Source organism: Malus sylvestris, chromosome 15 (assembly GCF_916048215.2).
Source record: "Malus sylvestris chromosome 15, drMalSylv7.2, whole genome shotgun sequence".
In the NCBI taxonomy this organism is placed as follows: Eukaryota; Viridiplantae; Streptophyta; class Magnoliopsida; order Rosales; family Rosaceae; genus Malus; species Malus sylvestris.
The window spans coordinates 52,732,823-52,754,625 of NC_062274.1; the positions used below are offsets into that span (position 1 = coordinate 52,732,823).

The following is a 21,803-nucleotide window of genomic DNA, read 5'->3' on the forward strand; positions in this document are numbered from 1 at the left end:
ATTTTCAAAGGTGTTGAAGAGAGAAGAGGTCGGACAAATCAAGATCTTAGAAGTGCAAGAATGGAGCTTCTACTAGTGGATATTCAAGTGTGCTTTGGAACTTAATGTCAGCCCCTATAAAAATCTGCACTCGACGAAGCTTCAGAAATCGAAGAGGCGCCTGCTCAGAAATCGAAGAGGCGTTTGCTTTCTCAAAAGCTGGGCTGCTCAGAGACCACGAGGGTCGATCTCAGAAATCGAAGAGGTGTTTGCTTTCTCAAAAGCTGGGCTGCTCAAAGACCACAAAGGCCGATCTCAGAAATCGAAGAGGCTTGCTTTCTCAAAAGCTGGGCTGCTCAGAGACCACGAGGGCCGATTTCAGAAATCGAAGAGGCACCTACTTTTCCAGCCTTGTCAGCACCTGTCACACGCACACTCAGCTTTGCGGAAATTATGGGCATTCTGTTGAAGATTTCTGGCGAAGTAGAAAGCACATGAATCGTACTGTTCAATCACCCACTTCCCACACGCAACAGTAGCTCATGGGTACCACAGATAACTTTGCCAAAGTTCTCTGACAAAGTTGAGACACGTGAAGCTTGCAGCTCCCACTACATCGCTCTGACCAAGAAGGGTAAAAGAATTGCAAAGAAACAACACTAACAAAGTTTAGACACATAAATTTTGAAGGTCTAGCTACCATATTATTACCCACAAGGGTAAAGGAACAGTACCACTGCTGGATAATTGGAAAGTCCCGGTGTGTCAACCTCTGTGCTTCGTGGCAAGGTAGACTAGCAAACATGCCCAACCTTTACTCACATTCGAGAAAACACTCCTAACAAGATTGCTTGCTCCAAAATCGAAGAGGCACCGCCCTCCGAATCTCGAGAGCCAGACTCCCAATATGATTACTTTCTCAAAAATCGAAGAGAGGGTAAAGGAACAGTACCACTGCTGGATAATTGGAAAGTCCCTGTGTGTCAACCTTTGTGCTTCGTGGCAAGGTAGACTAGCAAACATGCCCAACCTTTACTCACATTCGAGAAAACACTCCCAACAAGATTGCTTGCTCCAAAATCGAAGAGGCACCGCCCTCCGAATCTCGAGAGCCAGACTCCCAACATGATTACTTTCTCAAAATCGAAGAGAGGGTAAAGGAACAGTACCACTGCTGGATAATTGGAAAGTCCCTGTGTGTCAACCTCTGTGCTTCGTGGCAAGGTAGACTAGCAAACATGCCCAACCTTTACTCACATTCGAGAAAACACTCCCAACAAGATTGCTTGCTCCAAAATCGAAGAGGCACGGCCCTCCGAATCTCGAGAGCCAGACTCCCAACATGATTACTTTCTCAAAAATTGAAGAGACACCACTCTCCGAATCTCGAGAGCCAGACCCCCAGCAGGATTGCTTTCTCAAAAATCGAAGAGGCATCGTTCTCCGAATCTCGAGAGCTAGACCCCCGACAGGTCTGTAATCTTCACACGCAACATCAGCTTTCCAGATACCACAAACCACTTTTTCAAAGTGCTCTGACAGAGTTAAAACATGTGAAGCTGGCAGCTCCCACTACCGTGCTATAACCAAGCAGGGTAAAGGAATAGCATTATTACTTGATGTTAGGGAGACTCCTATATATGTCGACTTCCATCCCTAACGGACAGGCAGACCTGCAAAAATGCTCAACCCTTTCTCTTATCTGAGAGGGCACTCCCAACAAAGCCTTTCGAAATATTCAGCTTTCTTTCCCCCCGATAATACCTCTGTAAACAAGCTATAGTAGAGCAAGAATATCTCATATCATCAGGGTTAAAAGCAAGAGTATCCCATATCATGCTTTTTCCCTGTCTTTTCCTTTGGCCTTGTTCTTACCTGCAAGACAAGGAGAAAGAGAGCAATCAGTCAGCACTTGGAATCAAGCTTCCAGCCAGGAACTGACTGCCTGGAACCCCTTACCTGATTACTTACCTAGCATTGCTCTCGAGTACTCATCTTCAACATCTTATGCTTCCAGATAAGATACCACATCTGCCGAGGAATCGATAGGGAAAGTGAGAAGGATACAAGGAAGCATGTGGAGACAAGCGTAACAGCACACGTGCCGATACATCCACTACTCTATCAAAAGCAAAAGTATCCCATATCAGCAGGGTCGAACGTACTCTAGATTTGATGGACTTGTTTTGACCCTCAAATTCTTCAGTCGGCCTTATACTCTGGAGGAAACCAGAAAACCCTCCAGCCTAGTTCAAGAATAAGCCTGTGGAAAGTTACTTCTTCAAAAGCAAAAGTATCCCATATCATCTCTCCTCATTTTTCTTCTCTTTATCCTTCATGCTGCCTGCAAGATAGGGAGAATGTGAACAATCAGCCGGAGCTCTGATTGCTTACCTGGTCTGTCACCTCTTTCAGCAGATCCCCCAGCTCGGCGACTTGGGGGACTCCTACTACATGGTTTGTATCTCGCTTGACCAAGCATGAAACTACAAGTAAGCTTCAAGTGAAATTGATACATTACCTTGTGCATCTCCACCAGTTACAGATACCACCCCTGGATGGAGGAAGAGTACTTCCAGAGAAGATGCCACATCTACCTATGAGACAGATAAGGCAAGTCAAGACGATACCACACTCCGGTACTTAGAAGTTTCGTGGCTACGAGATCATTCTCCCACAATATTTCCTAATGTCATTTGTACTAAATCATTCACTTGTACTCACTCAAGGAGAGCTTGAACCTATGTACTTGTGTAAACCCTTCACAATTAATGAGAACTCCTCTATTCCGTGGACGTAGCCAATCTGGGTGAACCACGTACATCTTGTGTTTGCTTTCCTATCTCTATCCATTTATATACTTATCCACACTAATGACCGGAGCAATCTAGCGAAGATCACAAAAAGTGACCGTTTTCGCTACCTAGGATCTATCTTGCAAGAGAACGGAGAATTAGATGGAGATCTCAACCATAGAATACAAGCTGGATGGATGAAGTGTAAGAGTGCATCCGGCGTGTTGTGTGACCGTCGTAGGCCACTGAAGCTCAAGGAAAATTTTATAGGACGGCAATAAGGCCAACGATGTTGTATGGCACAGAATGTTGGGCGGTGAAGCATCAACGTACACAAAATGGGTGTAGCGGAGATGAGGATGCTTCGTGGGATGTATGGGCACACGAGAAAGGATAAGATTGAGAATTAGGATATCCGAGGTAAAGTAGGAGTAGACAAAATTGAAGGAAATATGAGAGAAAATCGGTTCCGGTGGTTTGGACATGTGCAAAGAAGGTCTACTGACGCTCCGGTTCGAAAATGTGACTACGGGACAGAGGTTCGGGGCCGAAGGAGTAGAGGAAGACCTAGGAAAACTTTGGAAGAGACTCTAAGAAAAGACTTGAGTACTTGGATCTAACGGAGGACATGACACAAATGAGCGCAATGGCATTCTAGGATTCATATAGCCGACCCCACTTAGTGGGAAAAGGCTTTGTTGTTGTTGTTGTTGTTGTTGAATGAAAATCATAATTTTTTGTTTTTTGAACAATAGGTGAAAGAGGTTGACTCCTTTGGTTTACATCTTTACTTTTTCTTTTTTGAAATGTTATGGATGAACAATACCAAGTGAAGCTTAACACAGCTGGTTTTTGCCTTTCATTTTTCATGGGAGGAAAGGGGAGGTGGGGGCAAGTACAGATGGTCGTGTGTTATAGAAACAGCACATAACTTTTAGTGGTTCACAGATTGTTTTCCCTTTCTGAGTGTTGTTAGAAATTCATCTCCCTGTCAAGCGGTGAAAATTGAGAAATAAAGAATGTTATAGAAGAGAAATACCACATAACTTGTTAATTTCATTTTTACTTTTACTGGGTTCACAAATCATTTTACTTTTACGTTTTCCTGAGTGTTGTCAGAATGCGTCTCTTTGTCAAGGGATGAAATTAAGAAATAAAGTGTAACCTGGTAAAAAAAGGAATTCTAAGAGATTGATATTTTTTTCGCTTCCTATAAACAGGGTGATTTCCTGCTCATAGTGTTGAAGAATCTGATTGAGAAGCAATCAGCTCTTAACACACCAAAACTGAAGGTTATTCTGATGTATGTCTGTACTACATTTCCTCAAATTTATATTACATAAATGTGTGTGTTTAGAAAATTGTGTTGATAGTTGACCTCCCATTTATACAGGTCTGCAACTGTTGATTCAAATTTGTTTTCGAGATACTTTGGTAATTGCCCAGTGATTACTGCAGAAGGCAGAACACATCCTGTCACAACATACTATCTTGAGGATATATATGAAAGCATAGATTATCAGATTGCTTCAGACTCTCCAGCTTCCATGAGATATGGAGCTTTGACCAAAGAAAAGGTGACCCAAATTGTACACCTCTCTTTCATTCTTTTCATCTTTTAGTCCTGAGAAGTTTCTCTGTTTTCCAAAAGTATCTTTTCTCTTTAACTTTCCTTTTCTATGGATTCATGTGCAGTAAATTCTTTGAATATCTGAATTATCACATATTACATGTCTACTTTGGGAAATAGGATCACCTATGTTTTTGGTTCTAATATTGGGCTAATGTTCGAAACAACATCGTTTGGGGGTTTAAGGGTCAAGCATTTTGGAGTGAGCGTTTAATACTTGATTGAGTCAAACAAGTTCTAAACCCTCATTCCAAAAAATATATAGAGTTGTAAAACTACGTAGTTCTATAAATGAGCACAAGGTCAACACCAAAATGATCATTACAAGATTTGAATGCCTGTATAGAAACCATGTTATATGTTTGCAACGTTTTATTGGACCTGGTTATTCAGTGTTCACTCATAATTTTTTGATGAGGAGTACTTATTAGTCTTCCCAATATTTATAGTATTACTATACACACTAGATTGGAATTTGGGTTGAATAATTGCAGCCATATTATTCCACAATTTTTCTTTTAATTTCTTTGAGATTCTTCTACTATGGTTAAGTCACGGTCATGCAGTAACATTTTGATGTTCATTACCTAATTTTCAAATTCCTGCATTCTGAAAACACCAGGCTGGTCCTGTAAACAACCGCAGGGGAAAGAAGAATCTTGTTTTATCTGGTTGGGGTGATGATTCTCTGCTCTCTGAAGAAACTATAAATCCGTATTATGTACCAGATAGTTATCAATCGTACAAAGAGAAAACTCGACAAAACTTGGTAATTGCCTTTGAGATTTTGTTTCTGGAGATATGGTTCATTTTCTTTCCCTCTTCGTAAGGGGACCATATAACATGGTAATCAAAATTTGTACAGCAAAGAGTGAATGAAGATGTCATTGATTATGATCTTCTTGAAGACTTGGTGTGCCATGTTGATGAAACTTGCAGTGAGGGAGCCATACTTGTCTTCTTGCCTGTAAGCCATCCACCTCTTCACACTTATGTGCGCTTATAGGTCATACATGTAATTGTGTTTGCCTCGCCACTAATAACATATTACTATTCTTGTACTTAAATGTTCCTTAACAGGGAGTATCTGAAATTTACACTTTAGTTGATAAGCTATCTGCTTCGTATCGATTTGGTGGACCAGCTTCTGATTGGATTCTTCCACTACATTCTTCCGTTGCATCAACTGATCAAAAGAAGGTGTTTTTACGGGCTCCTGAGAACATACGGAAGGCATGTTTTCCACTTAATTTCTTCTCTCTTTTTGCTCTTTATTTATTGTTTTACCCTTTTATTATGGTACTTGTTATAGATTTTGAGTGGTTCTTCATTAGATTGTTTGTTATACCTTTGGAGTGGTTGTTCATTAGATTGTTCTAATCAGCACTTCTTATCTTTACATAAATGGAAATTTTTAACGTATGTAGTTGTTACAGCAATTTGCTTACAGTTGTTTCATAAAACATCATTTAAGTTCAGGGTAAAAGCTGAAAGTTCATTTAAACTTAGGAAATGATAGCTGGATATTTCATTAGAAAATAAATGAATTGAGGTGATTACCAAAGTCCAACCGAAGTAGAAAATAAAATTTAAGGTGAACCTCCAGTCTTGGAACTAAGAGTTTAAACTTTGGAAGAAGGAAACTTGAAAAGGTTTAGCATTATCTTTTCGTGTGTATATCATGTATGGCTTTTTTTCATGTTTCATGCATCAGTTTTTAATGTTTCGTAAGTATAACCCAAATAATTCCATCAGCGGAGAGAACGGAGTTGGAAAAATGATTTTTGCCGAATTTTGTCTTCATCCAGTCTGGCTGGTTATTCATATTGACGAAGGCAGATCTAGATGGACAGCTTCGCTCAGATTAACTACCAATTTTTTCATATCGGAAAATGGAACTGTTTTGTCGAGAAAAAAACGAGTTACAGAAATATAAAAGTGTATTCAAAAGCAGTCAACCAAGGCAAAGTGTACTAACATATATACAAGCTAAACAACAACCAGTACTTTACTCTTGCTCAATGAAAATGAATAACAAAAACAATTCATGAAATGCTTACATTGATTAAAACATCGATGCGTAAATAAATTTTAGTGCATAATGCTTTTGTTTTTGTTTGGCTTGCTATAAATTTCGTTGATGTTTTGTTTCAATATCGTAATAGGTCATTGTAGCTACAAACATTGCAGAGACCAGCATAACAATAGATGATGTGGTATATGTTATAGACTGTGGAAAGCATAAGGAGAATCGTTATAATCCACAAAAGGTTTGTTGTTTTAACGTTTTTAATGAATGACCACGTGATTCTTTTGATTTTGATTGTGACTTTCTTAGTATTTTAGATGTGACTTCTGTAGTATCTATATTCAGATACATCATACACATTAGGCCTTTCTTTTTGCAATAATTTCGGCACTCTTTCAGATTTGTACTTTATTCTATATTTGTTGCTAGAAGCTTAGTACTGTATGGAAGGAGCCCAATTTTGTATTGTTTTTCATTTGGTGCTGGTGCTAAACATTTCCATTTCCATGGAAGCCCACTGTATAATCTATTTAGCACTCCAGATTTCATTCTTAACACATGGTAGGTTTCATACCATTCTGGTGTTACCTTCAGAACATTGTGTTATCTAATAATGGTTTCAGTAGAACTGACAAAGACGATAGAACTACACTAGTTTGTGTGTGCACGATGTCTCTCACTTTAGTTCTCCTGATAACCGTCCTTGCCCCTTTGCCAGTTTGCAACTTTGCATCCACTTTTCTTGTCTTCACTCCATAAAATCAAAATAAAAGGTTGACCCTGAAGAAGTTGAATCTAATTTTGGGTTATACAATGTCCTTTTATTTGGCATATTGGAAAGCTGCTGTTTGTTATGTATCTAAATATTTTTATTTACTTTTTTCTGTTTGAGGGACAATATATTGTTCTAATTCGGTTATGTATTGTTGAATTCGCCATCTTGCTCACTGTGAATGTTCTCAATTTTGTTTAGATATAAAATCTGTCTCCTAAAAGCGAAAAAAAACTTGAGTAACTTAGAATCTCATTTTACCTATCGTTGCATATATGTCTCCACTGGATTTATCAGCAGATACCATCTGCAGAATTGTGTCTCCATGGATGTTAGAATACCTTTGGTGTTGCTGGGTCTAATATTTGGTTTACTAACAACTGCAGAAATTGTCAAGCATGGTCGAAGATTGGATATCTAGAGCAAATGCAAGGCAACGGCGAGGAAGAGCTGGACGTGTGAAACCTGGAATTTGTTTTTGCTTGTATACACATTATCGATTTGAAAAGCTCATGCGGCCTTTTCAGGTACTTGCCCCTAAAATGGTTTTCTAAGACGGGGCAATTTTCATATGCTTTCTACTGCTATCCACTTAATCAGTTATTTTATTTAAGTTTTTATATAAGAAACAGTCAAATATCAGCTTATATAATTTCTAACTGTACTGTACAATTATGCCAAGGTTCCGGAGATGCTTCGAATGCCATTAGTAGAGTTGTGTTTACAAATTAAGTTGCTTTCTCTGGGTTACATAAAGTCATTTTTATCCGAGGTAAGTCATGTTATATTTTTATAAGAGGTTTGTTTAATGATGATGTCATCTGACCGGTTTGGGTTGTTTACTTCTATTATCAGGCTTTAGAACCTCCAAGGGAAGAGGCTATGACCTCATCAATTAAGTTATTGTATGAGGTATAGTTTTATCTATTCAAATCAGAACCACAATGCATACAAACAATTGAATCTATGACTAAATCCTAAAGCTCTTCATTTTGTATTCACTTCTTGCTTTATAACCTACAGTCACTAATAAATTTAGGGGTGTGATATCCACACACCCTATTTTACTTCTCACACACCTTTTTAATTTTCGGCCGTCCGATCAGATGAATTAAAGAATATCAACGGACATAAATTATCAAGGGGTGTGTGAGAAGTAAAATGAGGTGTGTGGATAGCACATCCCATAAATTTATTCTGGTTCCATGATGATATAATTTGTCATACTGTTGATTCGTTGTATTAGAGTAGAGTGAAACAAAATATTGTCTGAAATAGAAGAAAATGCCTAAGCATTAGAGTGAAACAAAATTTATTCTTGTTTTGTTTATTTATCCAACACATCAGATGTCAACTTATAATTATTCTCTTTTAACCTTCTTTGGTCCTCCAATGTAGTAGTTGTCTTTCAACCTTCTAAACTAAAGCCAATTGCACATGCATTATGCACAAGGTACTTCCCCCCAATTACAATTCAAATTGAAGCGAACGTTTCATAAGATCAGAAGACCCTAGGCACAACTCTTCAACACGATTTTTGAATTTTAAAACTAGAATCTAAAAAATGATTTTGCCAAAGAGTAAGACATTATTTGACTAGAAGGATGACCCATATGACTATGCCATAAACATTATTTCAGGCAGAAAGAGCCTGAATTCAAGATGGAAAGGAAACTTATAGAGACCATTCCTACTTAGACCCTTGAAAAAGGAATGGAACATAGACTGATCAAAGACTTAAAAAATGGTTAGAATCAAAGACATTATTGTCGCAATAGAGTTGAGCAATAGACAACAGATTCCTATGCATAGAAGGAACAACATAGACATAAGTTGGAGCCAAAGGAAAGTGACATTTTACCTATACAGGAGATAGGCCTCTAGTCACCATTGCCAAGGTGAATTGAATCATTTTACCAGTATAGGGAGGTGCTGTTGTAGGAGATTCAGATTACCAGTCATTTGGGTGGAGGCACTTGTTTCAGGATACTAGGAAGGGTCTTGTAAAGAAGGATGAGTATAGGAGGACCAGGAAAAACACCACGAAGAGTTTTGTCCATGTATTTTTAAAGTTTTTATTTCCCACAAAACTAAAATAAAACATTATTCTCAACAGCTATGGCATTGGTTTGAATGTGTTATCCGTTCCAGATATAGATAAAAAGTGGAACTGATGAACTCTGGAAAAATAAAAATACCACGAAGAGTTTTGTACATGTATTTTTAATGAAAGTTTTTATTTCCCACAAAACTAAAATTAAACATTATTCTCAACAGCTATGGCATTGGTTTGAATGTGTTATCCGTTCCAGATATAGACAAAAAGTGGAACTGATGAACTCTGGAAAAATAATCTGTCCCAGTTACTGGCTTCATGAGTTTGTTGCCAATTGTTCTGGGATCAATGTTAATTCCTACTCTTTTTTTTTTCCCTTTCTTCCTGGGGAAGAGGTCAATCATTTTCTTTCTTTTTTCTCTTTGTTGTTTCTGCAATGAGTTTCTCCTGTCTTTTATCTTCATACTTTTATTTTCAAAACAGGGAAGTACTAAGTTTTCATAATTCATCATACTTTTGTATTATGCATATCCACAATAAATTTCATTATTCTTTATCCAGAAAAAGCTGATTCTCTTTATTTGCATTAGTCATGGTAGCGGTAGAATCAACTTTTGTGCATATAGTGAAAATTCTTGCAATTTATATTTGTGTAAACTCGTCAGCACATGCTCATTTATTTGGGCACCAAGAAGGAATGCCGACACATTGTAAGCTGAATCTTTACTACTGGGCTTATTTTATAGGTTGGTGCTCTTGAAGCAGATGAAGAGTTGACTCCTCTTGGGCATCATCTGGCAAAACTTCCCGTTGATGTATTGATTGGGAAGGTATGCAGTTTTCCTTCCCGCACTCAATAGGATGCGTGTGAATAACAACTAAAGGTCGTAAAAAAGTAAAAGGCAATTTATTAGTCTAGGGCTTTACATTTTGGTACTCATGTGTTCAGGCAGCCTCTGTATGATGTTGATGTAAAGACTTGAAACTGCAGATGATGTTGATGTAAAATCTTTTGATACTGATTTCTCATGCTGTTTCATTTGGAACTGCAGATGATGTTATATGGGGGAATATTTGGTTGCTTGTCGCCGATTCTCTCAATTTCAGCATTCTTGAGTTACAAATCTCCATTTATATATCCCAAAGACGAGGTCCCTCTCTCAATGCTGATATAAGTTACTGTTAATTATTTCTATAGAGAGGAACTTCAATTATATACTTATCCTATATCACTACATTTAAATTACAGAGACAAAATGTTGAAAGAGCTAAATTGGCACTCCTGACCGGCAAGCTAGACGGTCCAAGTGAATCAAATGATAGTGACAGGCAATCAGACCATCTTATAATGATGAGTGCTTACAGTAAATGGGAAAAGATTCTACGTGAGGTTTGTCATATGTTTGTTTGCACTTTGCATGCAAGGGCTTGAGTGTGCATGTGCCATGTGCACACAAATCCTGAGGCCAATACCAATTTGGATCATATGTCATGAATCATGATACTATTTGGTTGTTTCATGCCATGAGATCATAGCCACATACTTCTTATAGCCTGCCTAAAGCATACATGCATGTGAAGTTCTTATACCATTGCCAGTGAAACAGTTCAGTTGTTGAATGTATTCTGACATGTTATTGGTAGAACACAACGTTTGCTGACATGGATAAGTTTGGTTGTTGTAGAAAGGGGTTAAGGCTGCGCAAAATTTTTGCAATTCATACTTCTTGAGCAGTTCCGTCATGTACATGATAAGGTGCAGCTTCTTTTCTCCAGAACTTAATGTATCTGTATGTCAATGTTTGTTAAGAGTCCTTTTTCTTGTTTGGTTAGTTGTTATAATCCATCAACTCCTCTTCATATGTTTAATTATTCAGAGACATGAGGATACAGTTTGGGACTCTGCTAGCAGATATTGGGCTCATTGACCTTCCGAGAAAAAATAAGGTAGTGCTTCACTATTTCACTTTAGTAGTAAAATTAGTTTGCGCGATGTTGGAAATTTTAATATTAAACTCCTTTTATTAATTTTTAGTTTTTTGCTAGCCAGTGACTTTTCAACTGACACTGTTAAGTTTGAGGATGTATGATCACTCAGAGACCTTATAAATTCTTAACCGAAGTAAATTGTAATCACTCTAGAAAGTAGTAATACAACATGTAGGGTTCTGGTCACATGCATTATTTTTCATTGTTAATGATTTTATGGGTTTTTGAAGGGAAATGATTTCAGCACACCTTTTCTCCTCCTGCACACCCCATTAATTTTTCTCCCTTGATTTTCCTAGGTTTAATTCAATCCAAAGGTCATAAACAAAATAGGGTATGCATGAAGGAAAAGGAGTGTGCAGAAATCAGTTCTCTTTCCAAAAAGGATCTAGTATTTTACAACAGTCACTTTTGTCTAGTGATGTAAACAATTTACTCCAATCACCGTTGGAGCCTAGATTTCTAACTGGGAAATCAAGGAAGCCTTTAGGGGAGAGGGAGAGAGGGAGAGGGGGAGAGGGAGGGAGGGAGGGAGGGAGGGAGGGTAAATTGTAATCACTCTAGAAAGTAGTAATACAACATGTAGGGTTCTGGTCACATGCATTATTTTTCATTGTTAATGATTTTATGGGTTTTTAAAGGGAGATGATTTCAGCACACCTTTTCTCCTCCTGCACACCCCATTAATTTTTCTCCCTTGATTTTCCTAGGTTTAATTCAATCCAAAGGTCATAAACAAAATAGGGTATGCATGAAGGAAAAGGAGTGTGCAGAAATCAGTTTTCTTTCCAAAAAGGATCTAGTATTTTACAACAGTCACTTTTGTCTAGTGATGTAAACGATTTACTCCAATCACCGTTGGAGCCTAGATTTCTAACTGGGAAATCAAGGAAGCCTTTAGGGGAGAGGGAGGGAGGGAGGGAGGGAGGGAGTGTGCAGAAATCAGTTCTCTTTCCAAAAAGGATCTAGTATTTTACAACAGTCACTTTTGTTTAGTGATGTAAACGATTTACTCCAATCACCGTTGGAGCCTAGATTTCTAACTGGGAAATCAAGGAAGCCTTTAGGGGAGGGAGAGGGAGGGAGGGAGGGAGGGAGGGAGGGAGGGAGGGAGGGAGGGTTCTCTTCCATTGGATTGGATGAAAACATGCAAGTAAACTTACAACTGAAGGAACACAGAATCAGCGTGAATAAACAAAAACAGCTGCCTGTTTCTTGTGTAGGATGAATTAGGATTTAGGAAAGTGGAAAGGGGTATTCTAGTATACTTCCTATTTTTATTTATCAGTTTCCTGTTTCTAGAAATATATGGTTTACTTTCCTGTCTCTAGCACAGTTAGGTTTGCTTTCCTGTTTGTAGCAATATTTTGTCATTATAGTGCATCCACTGTACCTAAGAGTGTTTAGTCTAATGGTCAGGCCCTTGGTTTGTTACCAAGAGGTCTGGGGTTCGACACCTCTCAAGGTACCCACCTAGCAATTGCTAGAGTTTCTTGCCTACCAAATGTTGTGGGGTCAGGCGGGTGGCCTAGTGAGTAGTCGGGTCAAAGACCCGGAGACACTAGATTCAAAAAAAAAAAAAAAAAAATAGTGCATCCACTGTAATTCAGTAGTGGCAGAATTGAATGGTTGGATACACTAATTTTTTTCCATGCATATCTTTCTCTCTGTCTTTCATCTACCTCTTCCTCTCTAAACTCTGTTTTGAATACTCTCTTTCTATTCTTTATCCTTATGATGTCAGTATTTTTCTTCTTCTTCCCCTTCTATTCTTCTTCTCTGGATCCCTTATCCTCTTCTATTCTAAAATCGTTGCTACGTTTTATATATTCGTTACTTGTTCTACATCTGTTCCACCAACAATGCAGTGTTTCTTGAAAAATGAAGAAACATGTGAAGCTGGAAGTCACCCCCTTCAACCTTCACTTCTAAATATTTTTTCCCATTATGTCAAATCTGTGGAACAGTCTGTTCCTTAAAACTCCAAAGTTCCGCTGATGCCAAGATGTTGATCTGTTAGTCAATCTTATGCTCCCATACGCTATTTTCTGCTATGCAAAGTTGCAAAATTTCTATGTCAGATAGTTTGCTATCCAGACTAAACTAGAGTTTTATCAGAAGCTTTGAGTTAAACCTAGGAACTGTGTCTTGTTTCAGGTTGATGGGAGAAAGAAAGAGAATCTTGATACTTGGTTTTCAGATGCATCACAACCATTCAATATGTATTCAAACCATTCATCAATTGTAAAGGTAAAACTCAATGGCTTATAAAGGTTTGTGATTTTGATGAAGTTCTTTCTGGCTTGATTCTGAGGAAGTGGTAGACTGATTTGTCTCTGTTTTTACGCATTGATCTGCGCTGTGTATGGTAAAGTTTGGTCATTGCATATTATCTTGAATCAGCAGAGGATTGTTCAGTGCTCCTCACTTTATGTCGTATGTCATGTTGCATTAGTATTGTAATTATTATTATTATGGTGTTTCTCTCTTGTATGTGATTTCACATATTTCTTAGGGACCATTCTTTGGTTTACTTGAATACTTATTCATAATTCAGGTTTAGAGAACAGTACATCATTGTAAATGTAGCCTGATAATGTTTTTAAACAACCAAGACAGTTATATTATAAAATCTTCCTTTGATATCGTACCAGTCATCTTCAAACTATTTTCTTTGAAGTTAGTATTCTTACTCACCCTACCTAACTCCATTATCGCTTAAGCTAAGGCTTAGGGTGAGATTAAATTAAACTTGTTAAACATCACTGTACCCATAAAGCTTAACCTGTCATGGGATAGGACATATCAAGTTAACATCCTCCCTCACAAGCAGTCGCACGTGGAGAGGTAGACGAACATACAAGCATAGAAGTAACAAATAATTTGGGAAATGGGGCAGAGATGATTCAAACCCAGGACCTATTCGAACTGAAGATCTGATAACAAATTAGACTACCATTACAGACCGAAAACTTAAGCTGATGGGAAATATCTGTATGGGAAAGTTCCAACAAAATTTATCTTAACATTTTGCAGCTTCATTTCACCTCGGATTTTTTCTTCAATACATATATAGAGTTGAATGCTTAGTAGTGAGATATTAACCTTTGTTCTACTTGCGTGTTGTGAACTATTGTCGTTATTCAAGTGAGAATTTTCCCTAAGTATGTGCCTGTCACTTAGGTAACTGAGGAGTTCATATCAAACATCTGATTTTGAATTGAAGTCTGCCCTTTCCTTGCAGGCAATATTATGTGCAGGTTTATATCCTAATGTTGCAGCCACAGAGAAAAGCATTGCTGAAGCATCTCTCAGTAACCTTAAACAATCTGCCGGTCTAGCAACTAAGGAATGCCCAATCTGGTTTGATGGAAGAAGAGAAGTTAGTATACACCCTTCTTCTATCAACAGTAATTTAAAAGAATTTCGGTACCCCTTCCTCGTCTTCCTCGAAAAGGTTTGTGCACTATTATCTTTTGAATCTAATTTGTTTACATTTTCTCACAGTAATACGGTGATGGTGACTATAACAACAAAGGGAATAAACAAGTAATCAATACGGCATACCCTTGCCTCACTAATAATTACATATTGCAGAAAGGAAAATAATAACCTTCGCAGCATGACCTTTCTAATCTCTCTATTAAGTGTGGAGAGAGAGAAAGAGAGAGAGAGAGTTGGACGAAATTTTGTACATAAATACATTTCCTACAATAATTGTTCAGCCTACTGATTCTTTGGACTTAAAGATGAGAGTTTAATATATCATTTCCACAGGTCGAAACCAACAAAGTGTTTCTCCGAGATACTACAGTCATTTCTCCCAACTCTATTTTGCTGTTTGGTGGCTCCATCAACATCCAGCATCAGGTATCTTCTTTTCTTTTTAGTTTTTAATGTTCTCCCAGACATAAAATATGTGCATTTGAAAACCATGCATTTAAAGTATGTGAATCTGAAAATGTAAATGCTTCTAGCTCTTTTCAGTTGACAGGTCAGTGCTCCTTTTGACCTTGTCCAATAACATGATCTTGATGTCTGTTTTATACCTTTGTGTAATTGAACCAGAGGACAAACGACCAAGTGTTCCTTGGTCAAAGAAGTCCTGGATTCTATAATCTTATAAATACTTCGCTGAGAGAAGTCTGAGCAATCACTCCCCTTATTTTATAACAAACCATAAAAAAAAAAAGCAGAAAATCAGAAAAGGAAGGGGAAAGAAACAAAGCAGTACAATTGGGCCTTTTCTATGGCTAGCTAAGAATTTGTCATCTTGACATCTTTCTATCCGCTTGAGGTTTGCATGAGCTATGCCTGCTTCACCCAAGTGTTGTGAATAATTTTTGAATTAATGTATCCGGTTCTTGGACATGTCATTTCAGTTCATGCTTGATGACTTTGATGAGTTTATGTGCTATTGTCTTTATATTCCAATTCTTCCTCCCATTTCTATGGTTTGCAGAAGCAAAAATGGATTCAGTTATTTTATTATGCATTGATGTTTCATCTTTCAGACGGGACTTGTTATTGTTGATGGATGGTTAAAACTGACGGCGCCAGCACAAACTGCTGTTCTGTTCAAGGAACTCCGTTTAACTCTTCATTCCGTTCTGAAGGAATTGATAAGAAAGCCAGAGGTAATTTCAGGTTGCTTCTAAGTTGTAATTTACTTGTCAATTGCTACAAATGTATCCTTAGCGTATTAATATCTAGTTGTGCCGTTACTTTTCACTTGCCTCTATCATTCTCAATGCATAAAGCATGAGTTGTCTGTCGTGAGCTAGATTTCACTGTCCCATGCTAATCCGAAAACCCATTTCTCTAAACTCAATCCTTAGTATCAATTTAGTTTGGCTTATGCTATCATATAGTTATTTATTTAGAACCTTATAACAATTTGTTTTTGCATTTTCTTGCCCTTTTTTTTATTTTCAGAATTCCACCGTTGCTCATAATGAGGTTTTAAGGTCGATTATCCATTTGTTGTTAGAAGAAGACAGGCCCCCACAATAATATATTAGCATCAAAGGTATGTCTTCATGTTCTTGATTCGGACAGTTGCTCGATCACAGACTGGGGACACATGCTTTTCTCTTCGTGATTGCGGTTAACTCTTTTGTCATTTGCACAAGGAGCTTGCTGCTGACTGTTATCAAACTGACAAGTTAACCACCATTTGGGAGGATTCATTCTGTATTAGAGCATAAATCCCAACATATTCAGCAGGTATTCACTGCCCCTCTCGCTTTTATGCTGCTTCCGGTAAATGTTCTGTATAACGATATCATTGCCACTCTGGTTAATTAAAGACAAAGAATTCGTTGATTGATGTCAAGGTTCGGGCTGAGTATCGTGCTCAAGAGTCATAAAGACAAGGAACGTCGCCATCCAATTTGGCAAATGATTACGCATTGCTCTTCTTAGCAGAGGCGATCTGAATTTTGTTCCCCGTTATCTATGACGTATTCAATGTGATGCTGTGGATGCAGTCGATAGACTATGCTGTATGTAGGATGACCTGTGACTAATTACAGTTGAATTTAAGATAATTTGCTTCATAAACTTTTACCATTTCTTCCCCAAGATGCTTGTCCACTGTACTTGTACACCGATTGCTTCCATAGTAGTTGTTTTCGGGTGCATGTAAATGTGGATTTTTGAACTTGGAGAGCAAGATGTCCGAGACCTGAAAGCGCAGTTGAAGCTGTGGAAATGGTAAACTGTGAAAAGGTCACGGAGTGGGTCTAGCAGTTCTCTTAAAAAATATGTGGTAGTAACATCTATTAAACGTGAAAAGTACATACGTACTTGAGTATGTGTACTATAAATTAAAATTTTAATAGACGTGCAACTTTATGAATTACTAAGATGCGTACGGAAGACAAATATTTTTGAAAAATACGTAATTATGTGTATAATATACATGAATTTACAAACTACTTTCTCTCGTTGACGAAAAAAAAAACAAAATCTTAAATTTGAAGAGGAAACGGAGAAACACGCCGCCCAAAGGGGAAGGGGAGGAAAAGGTACTGGGAGTCTGGGATGATAACCAACGAAGAAAAGAATAAGTCAATTAAATTAGTATAACACAGAACATTAATTTATACAATAATCAAATATTTCATGAACGAAGTGAAATCAGATGAAAAATATAGAGGAAAACTAATGAAAAAATGTTTGAAAACTTTGAGTTTTAACGATAAGGACAAAATAAAGGGTAAAGTGAATAGTATCATGATTGATTTTTTAGAGTAAAAATATGATTTTTAATTAAAGTAAACAGTATCATGAGATTTCGTTAAAGTTCCTAAAATATAAATCAAAGTTAATAATATGCAAGTTGGGCTGCTGAGTTCATGGATCGGTTTTTCTTTTTGTATGCTTTTGTCTTGGGTACTGTACTAGTTTTAAAGACTAAATTGGATGGACTTGGTGCTTCAAACCTAAAATAAATTATCAAAAGCGCTTTCAGTCATTTTAAACACACTTCTAAATGAAGAAATATACTTTCAGAACATAATAATTATACACTTAAACAACTTTCATAACAAATATATATGAGGAGTTTTGGGCTACCATTTAGAAAGGAAAATGGTGAAGTTTTGTTACTTTGGAAACTTGGCTACTAGCAAGACACATCTTTCGTCAACTCCCTCGACCGGAGACTTGGGGGACTCCTACCATATGTTACTGCACCTTGATATTCGGAAGTCTCACGACCACTCAGTAACTTGGATTTTTCAAGTCTCAAACCGAGAAGTTTTCCTCACTCGGGAAATTAAGGGAGTATTACCTCAACCTACATGCTTCATCACAAAGCTTCAACATACAAGCTTCAACAAAAAAAAATTTCAAAGAACTTAGTGAAGGAGGCCTTGGTGTATTTAACACAATACGTTGAAATGAAGCAAAGCTTATTTATTGATATCACCGATAAGTTACAAATATGTACATGTACATGAATCAAAATAAACAAACAAGATGGAGCCTTCACAAAGGTTGCTCAGGAGAAGTCTCAGCAGTCGGCAAAGCCCCAGAAAGAGGAAGCACCGGAAGGTGATCATTTGGAACCTCAATATTGGGCAGAACCCCAGAAGGAGGAGGTTCCGAAGGTTGATCATTTAGAGCTTCATTACGTGGTACAGCCCCAGAAGACGAAGGCAATAAATGCCTTTGGAACAAACCCACAAACCTCTGATGATCAAGTAAAATCTGACCATCAGATTCCTGCAGCTGGTCAAGCTTCCTCTTCATGTTTGTAGCATCGTAATGTGCGAGCCTGTGCAACAGTTTATTCTCATGCTTGAGCCCTTTGATCTCCTATTTGAGACTTATCATTTCAGCCACCAATGATTCAACTTGGCGGGTTCGAGCAAATAGACATTGAGCCATATTAGACACAGGACCTACACACTGAACACTGAGAGCCAAAGAATCCTTAACAGCCAACTCATCAGATCGTTTGGAAAGTAGTCTGTTATCTTTGGGAGTGAGAATGTTCCTGGCCACCACCGCAGCGGTCATATCATTCTTCATCACAAAGTCCCCAACGGTAAGAGGACCAGTAAGGGATAAGAAGGATGGGTGTCATATGTTGTCTTGAGAAGGCATGCCTGCCTCTTCACCAAAGTTCAAGTCAAAATGACGGTTGGATGGGCTAGACATTTTCAGAAATGATGAAGGAGAAATGAGGTTCAATAAATCTCTAAAGTACGAAAATAAGGGAAAAATTCATACAGGCAATAACTCTCTAAATGTACTTCTTGCACACAATTGGTGCATCTATAAAAGAAATGGTAGAATGGCCGTTTGTTCAAAAATCGAAAAGACACCACTCTCTGGATTTCGAGAAGCAAATTTTCCTGAGTAAAATATATCAACAATCCCCACACGCAACATCAGCTCCTCGGGTACCACAAATAACTTTGCCAAAGATCTCTGACAAAGTTTAGACACATAAATTTTGAAGGTCCAGCTACCCTACCATTACCCACAAGGGTAAATGAACAACACCACTGTTTGATAACTGGAAAGTTCCTATGTATGTCAACCTCCGTGCTCTGTGGCAAGGCAAACTGGCAAAATGCCCAACCTTTACTCACATCGAGAAAACACTCCCAACAGGATTACTTGCTCAAAAATAGAAGAGGCACCGCTCCCCGAATCTTGAGAGTCAGACTCCCACCAGGATTGCTTTCTCAAAAATCAAAGAGGCAACGCTCTTCAAATCTCGAGAGCCAGACTCCCACCAGGATTGCTTTCTCAAGAATCGAAGAGGCACCGCTATCCGAATCTCGAAAGCCAAACTCACAACAGGATTGCTTTCTTAAAAATCGAAGAGGCACTGCTCTCTAAATCTCGAGAGCCAGGTCCCCAATACGATTTCTTGTTCAAAAATCGAAGAGGCAATACTCTCCGAATCTCAAGAGCCAGATCCCTAACAAGATTGTTTGTTCGAAAACCGAAGAGGCACCACTCTCCGAACTTCGAAAGCCAGATTTCCTTGGATAAAATTTGTCTGCAATCTTCACACACAACATAAGCTGTCCAGATACAACAGACCACTTTTTCAAAGTGCTCTGACAAAGTTAAAACACGTGAATCTTGCAGCTCGCACTACATTGACATGACCGAGAAGGGTAAATGAACAGCGTTACTACTCACCGTTGGGACAATTCCTAAATATGTCGACCTCCATCATCCATAGCCAGGCAGACCTGCAAATAAATAAAAAAGCTCAACTTTTCTTCACATCCAAGAGGGCACTCTCAGCAGAGTCTCTCGAAATACTCAGCTTCTTTTCCCCCTGATAATACCTCTGTAAACAAGCCACACCAGAGCAAGAGTATCTCATATCATCAGGGTTAAAAGTAAGAGTATCCTATATCATGCTTTTTCCCTGTCTTTTCTTTTGCCCTTGCTCATACCTGCAGGACAAGGAAAAAGAACGCAATCAGTCAGAACCTGAAATCAAGCTTTCGATCTGGAACTGATTGCCCGGAATCTTTGCATGGTTGCTTGCCTAACATTGCTCTCGAGTACTCATCCTCAACTATTGTCAAGGTCATGAAGTCCTTCGGCAAATACCTTAGAACAGTTGATACGATATTGACGTTTTACACTGAAGCTGCCACGCATGGAAGAGTCGATGAAGAGTAGTGCTCTGAATGACCATTTAAATACAAAGGTTGTGCACCACTTCTGCGACGCAAAAGATTGAAGCATAAGGTTCAACGATGAGCTGGAACAGATCACTACAACACGACACCCTCCCTGCAGAACCACATAATCCAGATGGAGGAGATTAAATCAAATCCAAGCTCGACATCGCTGCCCTATCCGAAGAGCTCAAGAAACTTCAACAACATTTCGTTGACATCGTTGCCAAAGAGCAAAGCCTCGCCATACCACATTCACTACTTTGTCAACAGCAACAATATCCCATATTATCAAGGTCAAACGAACTTTTGATTTGATAGACTTGTTTTGCCCCTCAAATTCTTGAGTCGGCCTTATACTCTAGAGGAAACCAGAAAACCCTTTAGCCCAGTTCAAGAATAAGCCTGTAGAAAGTTACTTTTTCAAAAGCAAAAGTATCTTATATCATCTTTTCTCATTTTCTTCTCTTTATCCTTCTTGCTGCATGCGGGATAGGGAGAATGAGAACAATCAGCCGGAACTCAAAATCAAACTTCTGATTTGGGACTGATTGCTTGGGACTTTGATTACTTACCTTGTCTGTCACCTCCTTTGGCAGATCTCATCGCTCAGAGATTTGGGGGACTCCTACTATAGGGTTTGTATCACACTTGACCAAGCTCGAAACTACAAGTAAGCTTCAAGTGAAATTGATACATTACCTTGTGCATCTCCACCGGTTAAAGATACCACCCCTGGATGAAGGAAAAGTACTTCCAGAGAAGATGTCACATCTACCTATGACACAGATAAGGCAAATGAAGACAATACCACACTTCGGTACCTAGAAGTTTCTTGATTACTCAGCGGCTTGGATCTTGCAAGTCCCTAACCGAGGAGCTTCCCTCACTCGGGAACTTAGGGGAGCAGTGTTTGTACCATACTTGATCAATCCCGAAACTACCTAGTACTGGTCAACGTTATACCGTCAAGGACCCAAAAGAGTTTCCCTCCAACAAGAGGCCAATCACAGCACGACACGTGTTGACATCAAAAGCCAATCATAGCGCGACACATGTCAACATCAGAAGCCAATCACAACACGACACGTGTCAATGTCAAAACAAAACTAGAAACTCTCTTCTATAAAAGGAGATCATTCTCCCACAATATTTCTTAATGCCATTTGTACTAAATCATTCACTAGTACTCACTAAATGAGAGTTTGAACTTATGTACTTGTGTAAACCCTTCACAATTAATGAGAACTTTTCTACTCCGTAGACGTAGCCAATCTGGGTGAACCACGTACATCTTGTGTTTGCTTCCCTGTCTCTATCCATTTACATACTTATCCACATTAGTGACCGGAACAATCTAGCGAATGTCACAAACTTAACACTTTCTGTTGT

The 21,803-nt window shown here is 38.4% G+C and overlaps 1 protein-coding gene across 2 annotated transcripts in view; it reads left to right on the forward strand.

The window, feature by feature from the left end:
• Positions 1 to 17,113, forward strand: part of LOC126604762 (DExH-box ATP-dependent RNA helicase DExH7, chloroplastic) — a 30,201-nt gene extending 13,088 nt beyond the window's left edge. The window contains exons 16-36 of one of the 2 annotated variants that reach the window (XM_050272069.1): positions 3,995 to 4,077; positions 4,168 to 4,351; positions 5,027 to 5,173; positions 5,270 to 5,371; positions 5,485 to 5,637; positions 6,570 to 6,674; positions 7,592 to 7,732; positions 7,888 to 7,977; positions 8,061 to 8,117; positions 10,008 to 10,091; positions 10,314 to 10,412; positions 10,511 to 10,651; positions 10,947 to 11,017; positions 11,139 to 11,208; positions 13,408 to 13,500; positions 14,495 to 14,707; positions 15,028 to 15,120; positions 15,765 to 15,887; positions 16,186 to 16,279; positions 16,383 to 16,476; positions 16,587 to 17,113. In XM_050272069.1, coding sequence (XP_050128026.1) covers positions 3,995 to 4,077; positions 4,168 to 4,351; positions 5,027 to 5,173; positions 5,270 to 5,371; positions 5,485 to 5,637; positions 6,570 to 6,674; positions 7,592 to 7,732; positions 7,888 to 7,977; positions 8,061 to 8,117; positions 10,008 to 10,091; positions 10,314 to 10,412; positions 10,511 to 10,651; positions 10,947 to 11,017; positions 11,139 to 11,208; positions 13,408 to 13,500; positions 14,495 to 14,707; positions 15,028 to 15,120; positions 15,765 to 15,887; positions 16,186 to 16,263 — 2,127 coding nt within the window. In that variant the 3' untranslated portion in view covers positions 16,264 to 16,279; positions 16,383 to 16,476; positions 16,587 to 17,113. Of the gene's footprint in view, positions 1 to 3,994; positions 4,078 to 4,167; positions 4,352 to 5,026; positions 5,174 to 5,269; positions 5,372 to 5,484; positions 5,638 to 6,569; positions 6,675 to 7,591; positions 7,733 to 7,887; positions 7,978 to 8,060; positions 8,118 to 10,007; positions 10,092 to 10,313; positions 10,413 to 10,510; positions 10,652 to 10,946; positions 11,018 to 11,138; positions 11,209 to 13,407; positions 13,501 to 14,494; positions 14,708 to 15,027; positions 15,121 to 15,764; positions 15,888 to 16,185; positions 16,477 to 16,586 lie in introns of both variants that reach the window. The other variant, XM_050272068.1, reaches the window with a different exon arrangement.
• The last annotated feature ends 4,690 nt before the right edge of the window (positions 17,114 to 21,803 follow it).